General features: G+C 40.5%; 1 protein-coding gene across 8 annotated transcripts in view; it reads right to left on the minus strand.

Annotated features, from left to right (window-relative positions):
* The window catches only part of GLRA2 (glycine receptor alpha 2), a 131,519-nt gene that overhangs the window by 14,750 nt on the left and 97,360 nt on the right, over positions 1-19,409 (minus strand). For 6 of the 8 annotated variants that reach the window (XM_037378270.1, XM_037378272.1, XM_037378269.1 and 3 more), the window contains exons 8-9: positions 15,136-15,285; positions 13,152-13,271 (exon numbers count right to left, since the gene is read on the minus strand). In XM_037378270.1, coding sequence (XP_037234167.1) covers positions 13,152-13,271; positions 15,136-15,285 — 270 coding nt within the window. The remainder of the gene's footprint in view (positions 1-13,151; positions 13,272-15,135; positions 15,286-19,409) is intronic. The other 2 variants (XM_037378267.1, XM_037378268.1) reach the window with 1 other exon arrangement.

Genomic DNA, 19,409 nt, shown 5'->3' on the forward strand with positions numbered 1-19,409 from the left:
CCTCGCACAGAAATCCAATACTCTCCACTTGTCACATATTCATTTCAGATGTGTGTTGTTGCAGGGCCCAAAATGAAAAGTCACTGTATTTCTATCTGCCAGTTTTCAAGTCTTGCCTTGTGTGGTGTTTCCTTGTCAAACCACAGTTGTCACGTTAGCAACCCACATGACTACTTGCAGCAAACGTAAAATCTCCTGATCGTAATTAAAATTCTGCATGCTTTTCTATTAAATAAAGAAAATCATTGTGCATCTTAATCCGTAGCTCTGCTCTTCTGTCACTGTTTTTTAAATGTCTGATTACTGAGCTAATTGCTCAGGCAGGTTGTTTTTAGACTGCATTATGCATTTATAGGTTTTATTTCACTGTCAAAAAAAGTATTGGATTAATCCTGGCTCCTCATCTATGTTGTTCAAAAATTGTTTCCTCCATCCAGACAGAAGTTAAAATTAGCAGTAACCTCTAAAAGGGGCTGTGGGGTGAAGGGCAATTGTCAGTGCTACAAAGGATGAGAACACAGACAACAGACAGCAGACAGGTCAGTAGAAGATTGGCATGAGTTAGTTACAAAATACAAATTTGAGCAGCTGTATTTCAGCAGCTGTAACCTGTGCTGCTGCTGAAGGAAGGTGAACCAAAGAGCCTTAGGATAGAAAGAACCTATTGCTTTTCCTGTCCAGAATGGTAAATAATTGTTCAGAGAGTTTTCTACTGACCTGTGTTCCAGGGGTACTTGCAAGTCAAGGAGAATTACAGGGTGTAAACCAGAAATACTCAACTGCAGGTCGGCACATTCACAAAGGCATAGAATTCAGCTGACAGTCTCCCTGAGGAGCAATAGCTCACAAATCTCTCTTAACCTCACTCCTGATATATTGAGCACATTACAGCAGAAACTCTTTAATAGCACTGATTAATATTTTCAGCAACTATAAATCTCCCAGTGTACCGCCTGGTGCAGGCTCTGCCAGCTGGCTCTCAAAGGCTCCTCTGGTCCTGTTCCCTGCCATCCTACGATTCTGTGCTGGCAGTTTGAAGAACAAAATAGAAATCAATAACTATCCAGGCCAAACAGCTTTCTCTACATTGTAATGCTTTAAACATGCAAAGAGGCTAAATGCTAAGCCTTTTTGCTTTGCTTTGAAGCTTCGAAAGCTTCTGGCAGAAAGGATCCCCAGATTCATCTGAATTTGGTACCAATTCCTAAGGCATCTTCACTTTGATATGAAAGGCAAGAGGGAAGGGCTTGGAAAAGAAAGGTCAAAATACACATCCCACCATGGCATGTCCATTATTTTTTGGGTACCCCTGGGGTACAGAGCTTTGGGAGTGCAGGCATCTGCCTCGGGCTAAGGCAGCCCACAGCTCACCCAAGAGGTAACTCTAAAATAACTTTCTCTCTTTGGATGAATAAGACCTCACTGCAGGAGAACTAGGTTCTTGTTTCATAGATGAAGGAGGTACATATTTGACAGACTCACAAGAGGCAGCTTGGGCAGCTAGGACTGAATAGCAGTGACAGAAAAACAGCGAGCCTCTGAGAACACTGATTGGGATGCTGCATGCAATAAAACCATCTATTAGCTTCACGTGAGGTTTGAAAACTATTCAGGAAATAACAGCTGTTATGTTCAAACACAGCATCTGGTGAAAAAAGTCTGTTGTTATGATATAAGTCTGATGTTCAACCCCAGCTATGAAAATACCCACAAGATAACTCACCAAACAAAGGGAAAGGCAGTAACAGAACAAAGAAGAGTGACAAAATCATCAGGCTTCATGCATCAAAAAGTAAAATTCAAATAGATTATTTTTTACAACAAAATAACATAACATGAGCCACAAGGGAAAGTGAATAAAGATGAAAGAACAAAGAAGAGACAGATAACACAAACAGGCATCCCCAGTACCTAGAAGTAAGAGAAGAACAGGAGCATACAGCACCAGAGCATCTTAAAAAAGCTGTCATGTATTTGGGGAAAAACATCCCTTGTGCAAACTTAAAAAAAAAAAAAAAGAAAAGAAAAGAAAAAAAAATAGTATTTGCAGCTAAGGAGCCAGACAACATTTTACGTGCCTACAAAAAGCTACACTCTATGGACTTTTTATTAGCCTTTCTTCCACTCTTGTTTAGTCTCTATGAAAAAGTACAGTTTACATTTCCACTGCATGAACATCCATCACAGGTAACAGTAAGGGCAGAATAATAAAAGACCCACCCATTAGCAAAAAATACAGAACTGATTCCACTGTAGTTCATGACAGACAAATCTAGGACATCTCCAAAATAAGGAACAAACTGGCAGTGTTCAAAAACATTTTAAAAAAGGACTGCAATAGCTAGATAATCTATTACTTTTATGTAAGATCTGAAGTCAATGTGAAGTGAAGATTTGGAACAGCAGCACTGGCTTAGTGTTTCATGTTTTATGATTTTTTTAAATCCATAAATAGTAAAGGCTACTCATCACAAAAATACCACCTCTGGCTTAGAAAGTCCTTGAGCTGCGAAGTGCTGGAACCCAGGAGGATACACTGAGGGCATATTGCTGTCACAGAGAGCTTCCTGTGCTGGGCAGAGTCCTGGCCTAACATGGGACAGCCTTCTTTGGGTTTAGCATCTCCAGATGGAGCTTCTCAGAGAGAAAAGATGCAGCCAGTTGCTGAACAGCTGCCCCATGAATTTCAAAGCTACACTGGCTATTTAACTTCTGATTTTAGATAATGACCAGAAGAAATGTTCCTACTAAGTCACTTTGCCCTTCTGACCATAATGCAGCATGTTTAGCTTAAACAGGTGACAAGTTCATTTTGCCTAAAATGTAAACCTGAAAACAAGAGTCTAAATCCAATATGATACCTTTCTGTATACATTACTAAAACAATTGTTTGCAAGCATTTTTTTAAAAATATCTCTAATAAAGATCGATTATTTCTGATAGGAATCCAGTTTTACGGGGTCTGTGATAAAGAACTTGAGTATTGCTAGGTAGAAAGGTTAAACTGAAAACAAATAACACATGAAGAACACATTGACTAGGCTGAAAAGCCAAAAAATAGATTTGCAAACTGGGTAGAAAGGGCAACTAAGCTCACACATGGTAGAAAAGGGTTGGAAAGTAATTAAAAAAAGCTATATAGAGCAATAATTTTGAAGGTAGCAGATAAATCAAGAAACAACTAATCCTCTTTATTTTTGCTGGGGAAATAATTACTAGAAATGTTGATGAGGCTACCTGGAGTGAGAAGCACAATACCCAAATGTAAGAGGCTCAGAGAGAAAACTAGAACTAATAAATTCAGAAAAGCTGAAGCTCAGGCATGGCAGGACACTTCAGCATATGAGAGCCTGGGGGAAACTGACATTTACTAGGTAGACAGGCACAAAAGAAATCCAGTGACCTATGTGAGAAATACGGTGTAAAGCTAATGTAGGGAGAATAATATCTAAAATGTGTTACGCCTTCTCTGCTTTTTCATCTTAGGCACATACACACAAAAATACCCAAGGAGGGACCTGTCTGATGGAAGATTAGCTGACATTATGGTCTAATAAGGAAACTGCAGTTGAACAGCTGCATAATTTGCCTCTGCTCCTCTGTAAAAGATGTGACAAGAACTCGCAAAATTTGCAAGAAAGGTAATTGTCTTCTGCAAGAGCCACTGGAAAGTTATAGGAAATACCTATAGTCTGTTGGTAGTGTGGAAAATTATTAAACAAGAGCACAGAGTGATTTTCAGAATACTTAGCTATCCACTCACTGGTGTAAATATCTGCAAACACAAGAATGTCCCCCAGATTTCTCACGAGAACTACCGTGACCGTGGCAGGGTCACCAAACTTTCAAAGTCAGGGCAATGTATTTATACAGTATAAACACCCATGCTACACATGCAATGAAACACGTGGGACCAGACAAAGGGTAGGATGATGCAGAAACAGCTGCCCTGCTCACCACCATCCATTTTCCATTTCACTGATGAGCGCCAGACCGCAAAGACCTCAGTATTAAGACAAATACATCTTAATTCATCTAACTATGTAAGCAATAGTGAGAAAAAATAATAGGACCTTGTATGTCCTGCAGGCAAAAGATACCAAGGGCTCTAAAAAATCCTGCGATGCACAAATTCTCTCTATCCCACCAGCCTGTAGCAACACCACACTTGATTAGACTTGCTATAATTTCTCTTGCCTGCCATGCTCAGCACAGAAAAAAAGTCCTCAGATGAAAATTCTGCAGATGGGGCAAATGAGGAGACTCAGTCCCTTGTTAGGCATTGTGCTTTGCAAAACCTGCAAATGTGGTAAAACCCTTTGTTTTTTGCATAAATAGCTGTTGTTGTACACATCTTTCCTGTCAATTTGACAACTGAAGCAAACCATATTAGAAAAATTAGCCTTCCATGGAAGTGAAAGAGAAAGATGGCGTAAGTTAACAGAACACTGATAAACTCATTTCTCAGAAAGTTTGTGCTAGAAAGTATCAGGACTGCTACACAGAGGCACCTGTAAGACTTCACAATCTGAAGAAGAAATGCACAAATTGGTTTCCTAGAATGGCACACAAGATATCACATTTGTGCAACTCTGATAATCTCTAATGAACAGGTTTTGTGATCTCCGTTCTTAATTAGTTATCCTTTTGACAGATGAAGATTACAGAGCACTCAAAGGTAAGTCTCTACCACCAGCAGTCTTGGGAAGGTTTAACAGAAGAATGAATTAGTCAGTCATAGGCAGAGCACTTCCACATGACTAGCAGAATGTTATCTCAGAAAACATGGAGAACCACTTGAAGAGGGTGAGATGAGGCATGAAAACAAAGGTCTCATGTCTCTTAGGAGTCTTGTCATGATATCACAGAGAAATGAAAACCTTGGCACCTTGGTAAAATAACTTGCATTTATGCAAGTGGATTATAAATGTATGTGTACAAATGCACACACAGTATCTCTATGAGGAATTACACATAGAAATCAGAAATTAAATGATTAATGAAAATGATTAAATTATAGCTACGCTATCTCTCAGAAGAAGTTACAGGCTTGATGCAGAAATTCACAGGTAGGATTCTGGACTTCTGTCACTTCACGTGTTTTAACAACTGCAGCAGCTTTCTCTGGCCTTTCCAATCTGTTCCTCCAGGAGCTAAAAACACTCTGGCACACTCAGTATGCCAGATACATTCAACCATCTACTGGAAAACTGAGATTTCCAATAGTAAGTCCTTCTTGACATTGATCCTGCTGTAGTAAAGAGCTGTTGTGTGGGAAGAGCCAGGGCTGTGCCAGCTCTGAGATGTCATGACGAGAGTCCAGTCACAAAGAGTGAAGGTGGGTACATTTCTAGTGACCTGTGGTTGGGCTTGGCACAGAGTTTTCAGATGCTTTCAACTTGAAATGGGCCCTTGTGAGGACTCCAGGAAGACTCAGCAACAAGCATTCACAGTATGTGGAGTTTCAATTAGGCTGCAAAAGAAATACCCAAATACAAATATCCATATTTACAGTAAATAGTATCTTGCTTTAGCAGTGGATCAAGTGAAATAATGTCTGATAATTAAATCAAACTAAATGTGTCAGAAATAGGTCTGACTGATCGGTTTGCCGAAAGCAATGGCTGTCAACCTGTACAGAAATGACTGAATAATGTTGTTTTTCCTTTGGAAAACAAGATAGAGAAACAAATGGCTTCAACAACACTTTTTAAAAAGTACTGTGAAAACTGGATATTACTGAAACCCATGAAGTTTTCCAGGCCTTGAGACAGCATGATGTTTCAACAGTCTACTTAATACAATCTGGTTTTTCACAATGTCATTTGGACAACATCATTACAGAATGCTTCACAATTAATTACATTCAAATAGCAGCTTCTATCCCCTGTGGAGAATGGGATTAATTGGGTCAGATGTAAATATGCATTTCATGGATCCTACTGAACACTTGCCCATCTCACCAATTTACCATGTAATTTGATACAACTGGTGTACTATGCTCTGGAGATGTGCAGGGCAAGCACGGTTGCCAGACAGGGTAGAAATACACGGATACAGCACTTCTGGTATTCTCAGCCTGCATTATGCTTGGCTTTAACTGCCCGACCCTTCAATTCTCTTGCAGAAATACTAATTTGTATTTACTCACACTGAAATACTCTAGTGTTGAAAATGAGGTTTGGGACAGAACTCAGAACTGAAGCATCATGACTTACCTCTGGCTACGTGGGATCAGAAACTGTTCTGCTCCCAGGTGTATTCACACACACACACCCCATTGGAAAGAGGGCCTGACAATCACTGCAGTAATAACCACAGAGACTGGGCCTTATTGGGTCCTGACTCTAGGCAGGGAAACAGTAAAGATCACCTACCTATAGGGAAAGAACAAAAAAGCCAGCTTTGGGGCAAAGTTGTTTCCTTGACCCCTTGTGCAGCCTAAACCTAAATCTTGGTACTGCAGTGTTTTTTCACTTCCTTTCTGGAGTCTTGGGTAGGGGCACTTTAGAGTAAACATACTCCTGCTGAAGTCCCCTTTCTTCATTTTTTTTATCATAAAACACGTATTTGACAATTTTTTCACTGGTTTGGCATTTTTTTTTTCCATGAAATGAGGTGAGTCAGAACACATCCAGTGAAAGAACCACCACTTTCTAAAATAATCTAGAAAACCAAAGCTTGTGCCTGTCATAGATGGTTCTTGAAGAGCTACTTCTTGTCACTTTAAAACATCAAAAACAAGAACACTATTTCCTGGCTCTTTCTAGCTTCCTCTGCCCTATTTTCAGTTTGCACTGTCCCCTAGGTATACTAAAAAATGATACATTTGCACCCAGCTGGAGAGTCCCTTTCATGAGCTGGAAAACTGCAGAGTTCATTTCTGGAGTGTTACCTGCTGTTCATGAGTAACTACCAGGACAAACTCACTTGACTGAAGTGCAAACTTCAGTCCCCAAGGCTTGTGAGTTCGGAGGTGATCCTTTCAGATACAAGAGAGGATTTGGAGTTTCTAAAGAAAAGTAACACTACCGGGCAAACAAACAAAATAACACTTTATGAAGTACTCTTCCTGCCTTTTCCAGATGGTCCAGCGTACAGTCACTGCATCATCTGAAATATTGTAATTTTACTATTCTGTAGCCCCTTGAAATGCTTATATCCCGTTCTTACTTAATATTAAGGAGTAATTTGCTAAAGTATTTGCAAGCTGGTCAGCGTGAATCACTATACTGTATCATGTCCTGCTTGGTGTTTTGGTGCCATGCCTGGTCCCTACGGTTTGATTATCTGTCCCCTGACCCCACAGAGCACTCTGTGTTGCACCACTGAGCATTTCCGCAGATATATTCACCATGCTGCAGCCTTACCAACTCCCATCAGTTCTCCACTTCTCTGGTTTTCACCACCTCTAGACTAGGCATTTTTTTTCTGTCCTCAATTTTTGTATTTTTTTAGTTTTGTTTTAGGTTGTTGTTGTTGTTGGGTGGTTTTTATTCAGAAAATGTAATTTTTTCTCCTGGTTTTGTTCTCCTGGCTTTGCCTCTATTCTGCTACCTGGATTCCATTACTTCAGCTTGTGCACTTGTATTCTATCAGCTTTAATTAAAGCTTTGATATTTAGAGGTATTTCTCAGGAACTGGTATTACATGTTCCATAAATTAGTCTGATTTTGATTACAGAATGTTTAATGCACCCCATTTTTTATTTGCTTTTCAGAGTTATCTCCTTTGAAATATAACTATCCTTTTTCTCTTCTGTTTCTTGATTTGAGGTGAAAAATCCACCCCTGTAGTCCATCATCCTATTATGTCTGAGGCTACAGAACACCTGAAACACAGATGCTTGTTTTGAGGTTTTTTACCCTCCCTCTTCCAATAAGGGAGGGAAAAGCTTCCATTTCACTTTTCATGACACTTGTAAACAGGTCCTTATAAAAAACAGTTTCTCTCTTCCACTCCTTTTATCTGTATTTGCTTCTCACTGGAAAATCTGCATTTCCTGTAAGCTTACTCTGACCACCTGGACAGTCTGCTCTTACGAGATTTTTTTGATCCATTGTTTGCGTACCATGGCCATGGCTGAGCTGCTTCTTTTCCTACAAGTTATTCTTTCTTTGGGGACTCCTGTCTCTTTAGACTTGTGGCTAGAGCTAGACTAAGGATTTATATCAAGATGTTTTTCTAGTTTGAGATGATGCTTTTTAAAAATGTTTAAACTCACTGTAGTAAGTCCATTTGATAAACAGTAAAGATACTTTGACTGATGTTAATTAGCACCATTCCTACCCTACTCATGCTCACAATAAAAAGACAGACAAGGACATTCAGATGAAATCACAAGGTGACATGGCAACATGTTGAAATGTATTGTGCCTGTTATTTAACTGGTTCTCTGTGGTTGTATGCAGGGCTATAACTTCCAGCTAAATGATTGTTTTGGTGTATTTATCATCTACTGGATTTTTTCCTGTGTGGTTACTTAAAGTACTAATGCAATCACCCTGGAAAAAGAAAAGTAACACAATATCTTGTCTCTGAACCGGAGAGACATGGATATGTCAGATGGGCCACTCAGTGGATAAGAAATTGTCTGGATGGTTGTACCCAAAGAGTTGCAGTCAACTACTCAATATCAAAGTGGAGACCAGTGATGAGGGCTGGTGTTGAGACTGGTGGTTTCTAACATCTTTGTTGGTGACATGGACACTGCGATTGAGTGCACCCTCAGCAACTTTGCCGATGGCACCAAGATGTGTGGTGCAGTCAACACGCTGGAGGGACAGAGTGCCATCCAGAGAAACCTTGACAGGCTTGGGTGGTGGGCCTCTGCAAACCCCATGAAGTCCAACAGGGCACAAGGTCCTGCACATGGGCCAGGGCAATCACAAGCCCAAATACCGGCTGGGCAGAGAATGGATTGAGAGCAGCCCTGAGGAAAAGGACTTGGGGTTGTTGGTTGACAAGTAGCTCAACATGACTCGGCAATGTGCACTTGCAGCCCAGAAGGTCAGCTGTATCCTGGGCTGCATTGAAAGAAAAGTAACTAGCAGGTCAAGGGAGGTGATTCTCCCCCTCTACTCCCCTCTTGTGAGACACCACCTGGAGTGCTGCATTCAGCTCTGGGGACCCCAACATTATAAGAATGGGGACATGTGAGAGCAAGTCCAGGTGAGAGCCTCAAAGATGATCAGAGAGCTGGAGCAGATGCTCTTATGAAGACAGACTGAGAGAGTTGGGGTTGTTCAGCCTGGAGAAGAGAAGGCCCTGGGGACACCTTATAATGGCCTTGCAGTACATAAAGGGGACCTACAGGAAAGTTGGGGAGGGACTTTTTGCAAGGACATGTAGTGACAGGACAAGAGATACAGGCTTTAGACTGAAAGAGGGTAGATTTAAATTAGATATAAGGAAGAAATTCTCCACTATGAGGGTGGTGAGACACTGCAACAGATTGCCCAGAGAGGCTGTGGGTGTCCCCTCCCAAGGCCAGGCTGGATGGGGCTTTGAGCAACTTGGTCTAGTGGAAGGTGCCCCTGCCCATGGCAGGGGAGTTGGAACTAGATGGTGTTTAAGATCCTTTCCAACACAAACCATTCTATGATTCTATGATCTTAAGGGTGTTTATCTACAGTGGAAGCTACGTGCTCTTTAATCCGTTAAGCAAGCAAGATGCAAGACAGAGAGAAAGCCATTCAGAATCAGATCCCTATTTTTCACAATGAAACTCATTTGCTCAAGCTCACTCAGTTGAGTACCAAAAATAGGTCAGCAAAAAGGGCTTTCCTTGAGCACTTCCATTATTCACATGATGCGGCACCTTACATAACGCAAATCGTTCACATCATCCTGCTGACTGTGGTGCACATGGATGGTAGCAGGAAAAAATTTCCACCAGGGACAGTAGTACCAAGTGTTTTAAAGGCAAAGTCAGGCTGAAGGCACCGATTATTTTTTTTTGATGGGCAAGTCTAGAAAACCTTAGAAATTTTTGGGGGGGTCTGATGAAGGGATTTCAATATGATTAAAAGGGCAGAGATGACCTTTGAAAATCGGTATTACTCAATGCATACCTCTTCTCTTTTTTAAAGATAGAAATACTGTCTTATCTTGACAGTCACAGTAACTTTGTTTCAGCACTTGGGGTACCCACCTCACCACCAGCAGCTCCATCCAGTGACCAGCAGTTCTTTGATGCACTGGACCAGGTACTGCCATCTTTTCTTGGTAGAGTATCCTTTGCTGCTATCAGTTAGCCTCAGTCCTGGCTGTTTCATTTGGAAACACCATTTGTGCCTCCCTTTGCTAATCTGCATGCATGTGAACCCCCTTGGCTGCAACATTGTTATTTGTATTGCTCTGTGCTCCCTGCACACGGGATTAAAGTCTGTCACAGCCTCCAGCTGCACAGTTTTTCATTCACACTGAAGTATTGCTTTTAACACTAACGGTCCCAAACTTAACCCCTATTCTTGGTCACAGTGGGAACCTCCACACATATAATTTAGGAAGTCACCTTTGAGATGGTGGGATGAATACTAGTATACTGTGACTCATTTTGACTACTGATCATATCACATAATAATTGCTGTTTTCAAAAAGACATGATTGAACCCATGTAAACAGAGCTCTGCTTCCCTGGAAACCCATCATTTTGAAAAATAAGCAAATCCTTTTTTATTATTATAGATAATATTTTAAGAAGAAGGTATTTTCTTTCAGGTGATCTGGCATTACACACATTTAGATTTTAATATAATGAAAAGCTACTACATCCTTAGTAACATCAGACTCATGGCTTCTGCAGCCTGTAGTCTCTCTATGCAAAAGGTAGTATCATGATATATAGTAACAGGCAACCGTTTCTCTCAGCAGTGAAGTCTTGCCACTGATGGGTGTATTTCACTGTGAGCAGGAAGACTACGTGAATCTTTAGGACAGGCATTGAACGCTTCCTCCAACAGAAACTGCACGAGGAGGGCAGACAGGTTGAAGCACTGATTATCTGAGGATACAGGGAGTTATTCTGTGTGGCAGATGGCAACAGGTCCTGGTAGTGCAATCTTTTCTAATGCAATGACAGGTCAATGGTTCAGCTGTAAATACAATTTCTGGACCATCAACAATACAACCCAGACTTTCCTAGAGAAACAATAACCAGTCTGATCTTTGGCTTAAGAGATCTGATAGTCTCTTAATGTGTCTTGCGCTTTCATGTAATGCTCTGAGGGTTGCAGCACTATGAAGAACAAGACCCAGCAGAAGCAATAATGAAAGCAGTGACAGAGACATATAGGTTTACAAAACTGAGAAATTTGTTTTTCTTGTTTTGTAGATCTAGCTGCTAAATCCAGGAATCCTGGTCAGGTGTGATTTAACACCTATTTTTTCTCTCCCCAGATTAGCACTGAATGATGCAGTATAAATATTCAATCACCCTTCTTTTACACTGTCTCCTCTTGACTATGACTTTTAGATTTGCATTCACCATACACCCTTGGTTCAGTGAGCTATCCTTCAGCAAGTCAGGCTCCCTGTTTGAGAGGCTTCCACCACAGGCTATGTTGCAATGTTTTCCTCTGCACGTAAACATCCTTCTCTTGAGCCCAAAAGTACCGAGCTGCAGCTATGGTAGCATTGCTCCAGAAAGCTCTGTCTTAGTATGTCTCCTCTGTTCACCTCTCAAGTGCACATCACTTCTGTGGAGGGAGTTCTCCAGGGGAGATCAGCGTCAGTGCAGCTCCAGCTCTTAGGGCTCTGTAGCAGAAGTACTGCAGCGGTATGGCCCCTTTGTGTACTGCCCTGGCTGTATATATAATGCACAATATTCAAAAGTAGAAGAGAGGTTTCTGCAAGATTTTCTTAGGGAAAGGATAACCAGGCTTTACACAAAGCTTAGCTGGACTACTAGCATTTTGTGACTGATAAGACACGCAACACTGAGTACTTATTTGGACTGGTTTTGTAGTTGTATGGCATCAGCTTTCCAGTGGCAGTATAGTAATATCAGTCATATCTTCTAGAGAGACCCTGATTTTTTTCTTTTTATGTTCAGTTTTGTATAGGTGCAAATATTATTACTTCTATAATAGAAAGCATCCAGAAATGAAGGCTCTCTTCTACTGCTTGACATTGCAGCTCTGAAAGTGAACAATTTATTGCATTGCAAACCCTCTATCCTAATTTTTGCTGCGTAACGTGAATTGTGGGTTTTGCTTTGATTTTGAAAGCTACTAATTCCCTCTACAGTGTACAAAATCCACTGAAATCATCTGCATCTTATAATCACATAACTTTACAGAGCTTGATCAAAGTCAGAGGCCCATTACAGCTCAAAAGCTGCTCAGGCGATGTTTTTGTTCTGGGAAATCAGGTCCTGAAAGATTTAAATCCTAGCCCCATTTTATTTAAATGAATACATTTTATATCTCAGCCACCAGTACCAAGCAGTGAACTGCACACTAAGCTCATTTCTCTCTCCATCACTGATTTTATTACCTCCACAACTCAGCTATAATCTGGATCTATCAGCTGCTATCATATTGCTTCTGATTTGCTACACATTACACTGTGTAAAAGATTTCAGCCCCATGGCTCTTCTCCAAGCAAATAAAAAGAAACCAGTGAAATACTTTTTTTTCATTCATAGCTATTCATACCCCACTAGGCGGGTCTCAGGACATCACTAGGAGGAACACTGCAGGTTGACAGTTCAGGAATAAACACCATACCGATAAAAATGCGTTTCCTTATATATACCAAATTTTGTTGGAATATGCTTATCTGAAAGATGACACAATGTGGGATTTACTGTCATAAGGCATGTCTTATGCTCCTGTCCCCCTCATTTACCCTATATTTACATAGGACCGGGCTACCAAATATACATGCTCTTTCCTTGGAGGGTTTGGAATGGGAGTGGCACAAGCCAGCCTTGGGAAAAAGCAAGCATAAGGACGGGCCACAAGAATGTACAATATAAAGCTGCTGTTCATGCTGGGGACAGTACTACGCATTTTGTGGGAACATTTAGCAAAGAAAATACAAGAGAGTGCTGGTGATGCCATCAAAATAATCAGTTTTGCTGATTTATGACATCACTGCACATACTAAAACTCTCTCTTGCGTTCTCTTTCTCACTACAGTTTTACCCTCAAACTTGAATTGCCGATCTGATTCACTGTCCCGTAAGCTGATGACTCTTTGCTCCGCAAGCCATTCATGCGCCGCACGGACTTGATGTTTTCATTCCCAACAGTTATAGTCTGTGCCTGTCCCCAGAGTGTCAGCACAGACAGCAGCAGCAAGAATGAGAATAGCACAGCAGTAACATGACGACACACATACACAACACGCAAAGAGAAGAACGGCTCAGTTAGAGAAGACCATCATGCAAAACAATGTGAATCACTTTCAGGGCAAATAAACTGAGAAAATTGTGAGAGAGAAAATCAAGTAAAGAGATGCAGAAAACATCTCCTAAAGAGATGGCCTTAGTAACATTATTCTCTGTTTTGAAATTCATGCAACCAGATTCACGTGAAAAGTAAAAGCAAGCCTGTGCAAACAGACAGGTGTGTCTTACTCCAGCAGAATATTTCCTTGTATTTAATTGGGGCATTACTCATTTTGCAAAGACTCCATGCATTGACTAGTATAGGATAAACACAGGTCTTCTGGTGATTTTGTTTTAAATAAGTTTCTTTTAATAGTCACCAGAATAATAATTCCCACAGCAGATGAATAACCACTTCCATGGACCAAAACCTCACAATTTTTGAGTGATGCCACTGGATACTGTTACTTACCAATGGTGGCTTCTTGCCTACTTGTTCATCTCTAAAGAAGATGTTGTATCCCAAACTGAAATTACAGACCCTATATAGCAGCTTCTGCTGCTGCCATGTTGGGTTTGGAAATAAAGGCTTCCAGCAGGGCATCTGGCATGTAGATGGGCAAGCATTTCTGCTCCCTCCTGTAATTTAATCTTGACAGGTATCTCAATTCACCTGACAATAATATTAAAGCAGAGAACAGCACTGGGTTGCTTCCCAGAGCATCCATCAAATATTATGTTAACTACAGAACATTTATTAGACAGATCTGTCAAAACACAAATGCCCTGTGCCATTGTTGTCATCCCCCTTGTAAAGGAAACCATTATTTGTGGCTTGAAGCACCCATGCAGCTCAAGGAAATATTTACTTCACCTAGAAAATGCATATGTACAGCCTAAACCTAAATGTTTCTACTGATACTGAAAACCAGTGACACAGACATAGGAAAGATGAAGCCTTTACACTTGTGGAAATGATCATAACTGGATTACAATTTAATGTCTATTCTTGTCTTTCCATTTAACAAAGAAAAAAATCAGTAAAGATGGACAGACTTCCTAAAAATATTTCTAGACTAACATCTAGGTTAAAAACAAGCCTTTCTTCTACATTATAGTCACTGGTAAAAAGTGATGTGATAATGATACTCACAAATAGGCCCTCTGTTAAAAATGTGAAGTTTGTACCAGTAACTAACTGTGAAATAGTAGCATCTAGAGAGGACATTCTCCTGATCTTTCTCTTTTGTAAAGTGGCCATGTTTTCTGGTTTCAGATGGGAAAGACACCAGTTGCTGGTTATTTAAAAGTGAGCACAGAATTGTGGATCACTCTGCAATAGGATACCCTAAGGAATGTCACATTTTATCATGACTAGATAGGGTAGCACTAGAAAAGATGAGTGTCAGCCATGTGCTGATGTCAGCAGATCTGGATGATGCCAAGGAAATATTATGGGTCCCCTGTCTATGTCATTGCTTGCAATGGTTCCTTATCCACTGGTGGGTGTCACATAGTAGCACAATGTTTGTAAAGGTACAGCTGCCCCAGCAATTGTAAGAAGAGAATGAAATCCTTGGAATCAGCGTCAAATATATTTTAATTTATCAATAACTTCATAAATAGCAAATAAACCCAGTGGCCAGTCATCAGCTTTTTATCAAGGAGTAAATCATTCAAAAGGAAACTTTAGAATGAGACTTTCCTGCACGGACAAGAACAACTGAGGTGAGAAATCAACTGCACGTCAACATGCTGTCAGGGCAGACTCGGTCACCCCAAGTAAAGAGCAGCTGTACCTTGTTTTGTCTTCTCTGCCTTCTTCGAAGCCTCAGAAACTCCTTGTGCTGCCTTGAAACAAAGTTGACTGCTGCATATTCCAGTAATGCAGCAAAGACAAAGAGAAGGCACACCGCCATCCAGATGTCGATAGCTTTCACATAGGAGACCTAGAAAGAAATAGGACACAGTATGTTATATTTCAACCTTCTTCATAAGCTGAAGATTTTGATGTGAAGAAATAAACATATTTCTGCACAGCATGAGTTCCAGTTGTTCAGTGAGGTGGGGTTTTCTTTGTTTTGTGTTTCGGTGCATGTTCACAAAGAATACAAAAAATATGACCTGCTGACTTTAGGAAAAGAATCAGGATTAGTCTAACAAAATACAAGTGCTCTTATAGTCACAAACACAGATTACCAGAAAGAATTCAAATACAAGGCATGATACAACACCTATTGAAAAAAACTCTAGAAAGTTTATGGTTATATAGTTATCGCCTTTTTTATCTTTTACAAACCAATTATGATATTGATTAATTAGCTATGTTTGATACCCATAACCTCAAAGTAAACTCAGGGTACTGTATCCTATGGGTTCATATAACTTTGCTAATTAAATATTCAATCCTAGTTGCTTGACTTTTACCCTGCAATTTTATAAGAAAAATAAATCTTCATAGATGTTGTCTACTACAAATACCCAAATACCAGATGCCTCTGTTCTAATAAAAGCCTATTCGCATTCGAATTGACTTGTCAGATATATTACAGGACTGCAATGTCACAAGATTTTTATCATATTACCCACACTGAGCCAGACAGTAGCCAATTAATGAGCGACACACTATGCATATCAAAAGTACATTGTCCTCCATACTGTATTTGGTTGCTGCCTTCTTTTGTAGTCTTGCAGTTTTTAAGCAGAGATCTTCTGATTAGGCAACAGCAGGTTGTCTCTTTTGTTTATCAGATATTTCATACAGGGTGAAATTAAAAACATCTGACTTTTAATGTCTACAGCATACACGTGAGGTAGTTGTCTAAACTACTTTGATATAAATAAATCAAGGAATGAAGATAACCCCTGAAGAATAAGCATTTCTAGGATGCATCTGAGCTGTTTTAGATGTCTTCTCTAGGATGAGATGAATAACATCCAAATAGTCTTCTTCATTTCTTTAAAGAGGAGCTTAAAACCACTGTCTAAACATAGACACACGCAGCTTTACTCAGTTCTCTAAATAAAAGCATCACATACTGCCACATTAGGTACCTAGCCTCCAATTGCTAATTCAGCAAAGCACAAATGTCCAGTACCATACAAACCAGTCCTCTGGAGATGTCTCAGATACCCAAGGTCACCCACTTCAAATGGCAGCACCATACAACTGAATCAAGATAAGCAAAATGAATTGTACCTAAACCCTGAAAAATTATAATCAAAGGCATTTAACATCTAAATGTTAATACAACTGCAGGCTAAATATTTCAATGCAGTCAAAACATGCAGTGGTCTGAAAAGAAAGAAGAAAAGGATGTGTTGTGCATCTAACACTCTAATGTTTACGAGACCAAATCTCCTTGGAAAACTCCACCTCTAGCCTTTGCACACACTATTGAAAATGACCTTGCCCTTATGATAGAGGCCACCATTTCATGGTGAAGGGAAGCACACATATTTCAGTAGGTTTTTCTCCCATTTGCCATGTGCTTGAATAGCATGCTTTTTTGAAGTCTGTAGAACATTTTTTGTTACCATCAAACAGAATATACTGCACTATGTGCCGCAGTAAGCAATACAAGCAGAAGAACTGGCATTTAAAGCATGGTGGAAAGGATACAGAGCTCCATTCCTGCAGATCCTGAACACTGACCCAGACATTTTAGAGGAGAAAAGTACTGTTATTCAGCCTGCATCATGGGAACATACATTTCAGTAGCTGAGGCAAAAGTGCAGCTCCGCAGTGCAATGCCCAAGTACAACATGCATAGGCTGAGATGGAAGAGGGCGATTTAGCACGCCATGGTGACACTGTGAATCTGTGCCTTTCAGTTAGATACACAGCAGGTATGCATTTCTCTCTTCCACACATAAACAAATTTTACAAGTTACATCTTTACTGAGCAGCTGTGAAACCCAGTGAAAACTCTACCACGTCCCAGACGCTCTGTGCCACAGGCTGAGGCACAGTAGGAATCAAGTCAGTGTAATTTGTGTAAAATGCGGCTGGGTTTAGATTGTTTGTTACCTTGCTTGAAGGGGCAGCTTGTTTTCCTTTACAAATGCCCTTAGGAGACGTATTAGACATGCATAAGCAGCTGGACTGTGCTGCCAGAGACAGCACAATGCAGGGAGCTGAAGCCACAAGAATCAACATTTCTGACTGTGCAAATCCTGTCCTAGTGGGCTTAAAGCAAGGAGGGTAAAATAATAAAGGAAGCCCTGAGTTTGCCTTCCTGCCACTTACACAGTGCTGCCATAACTGACATCCACACAATTGCTGAGCGAGCTAGATTATTTTAACTCCAACCTGCTGGGCTGGAATCAGAGGATCACTATAAGCTTGACAGGTATGTATCTTGTTTTATTGTTTAGCTATTGCCATATCATGGCACAGCTTTAAATGAGAAAACAGAAAGCTATTGCTTCCAACAACACATTAAAAATAAATAAATGGAAAAGTCCTGCATTGAGTGAAAGTTGACCACTTTGCTTTCAAATCACTTTATGTAATTTTGTCTATGTATCCCCAGTGTGTACAGAACTATGCTGCTAAAAACCTAAAAACCCATGCAATTTTCTGAAGCCAGACTTTTTTCTTGCCACCCTTATCTATGCATGGAGGATGACATAGATCTATTACACCAAGTCCAGGAGGGCCTCACCTGGTACACGTTTCCAAAGTCCTAAAGTGAGTGCCCAGATTTTAGACTGGCACTTTGTTATCTAAAGTATGCACAGTGCAAAGTTTCAGTGGATTTTAGGGTCTCTGTCTGCTTTGGCTGACTAACCTGTGTCTTCCTTTGACTAGGAAATGGTCATATCTACTAGATCACAGACCGATCTGAAGTGGACCTCTCCCAACCACCCCTGCTGAAGCTGTTCCATCTTCTATGAAAACACTCAAAAATACATTGGCTTGGGGACTGAGAACAGTCTCCTCTTCCCAGAGTGAATCCTAAGCAGTGCAAAATGAAGTCATTCTCTGTCTGTTTGTCCCAAACACATGCAGGAATTGGGAAGGCCCTATCAGAGAGTATTTCATGGTGCTTGAACAATTCCCTCAGTGAGATGAGCACAGAGAGGATGTAAATTTGATCTACACATTCCAGGTGAGTGCTATAACCATTTGCCTACCAGATGCTGTAGCTTCTCTCTGCAGTGTCTCACATGTAAATGAAATGCCTTTTTCTAGGGGCTTCTCAGCTATTTAAGAACAATTTAATAATTAAAATATAAAATAATAATAACAACAATTGTAATGAAAAAGGGGGAGAGACAGACACAGAGAGAGAGAGAGAATAATAAAATCAAAAGGGAAAACCCAAACAAGTGATGCACAATACAATTGCTCTCAACCTGCTGACTGATGCCCAGCCAGTCCCCGAGCGGCTATGGGCAGGCCCCAGCCAACTCCCCCCATTTTATAAACTGAGCATGACGTTCTGTGGTATGGAATACCCCTCTGGCTAGTTCAGGTCAGCTGTCCCAGCTGTGTCCCCTCCCAATTTCTTGTGCCCTTCCAGCCCTCTCGCTGGTAATGGAAATGGAAAATTCCTTGACTTAGCATAAACATTAGTTAGTAACAACTAAAACCATCAATGTGTTAACAACATTATTCTCATCCTAAATCCAAAAGACAGCATTGTACCAGCTACTGAGAAGAAAATTAACTCTATCCCAGCCAAAACCAGGACACTTCCACAGAAAACTCTCCACTTGGCAGCCTCTAAGTGTGCATCTCATTCCCAGGTTTTTATTTCTCCTTTGCACTGTAACAAGGAATGTTTCACATCATATTTTCAGTTAAAAATATTGCTGAATGACAGGATTGTAGGAGCTGGAGTCTGCAAAACTGAGTACTTCATGATATCATAGGCACATCCATTCCTTTGTGAGGTTCTTCCACCAACCTCAAAAACAGTGTTGCCAGCAATTTTTTCCCCAGATCATAGTATAGCATGAAAACTCGTATGTTTGCTCAACTAAAAAGGCTTACATCACCTGCTTTGGTAAGGGCTCATCACACAGTACTGTATCTCCAGCTTCCTTAGCTACCATGTCCATGCTC

This window comes from Falco rusticolus, chromosome 2, assembly GCF_015220075.1.
Source record: "Falco rusticolus isolate bFalRus1 chromosome 2, bFalRus1.pri, whole genome shotgun sequence".
Lineage (NCBI taxonomy): Eukaryota > Metazoa > Chordata > Aves > Falconiformes > Falconidae > Falco > Falco rusticolus.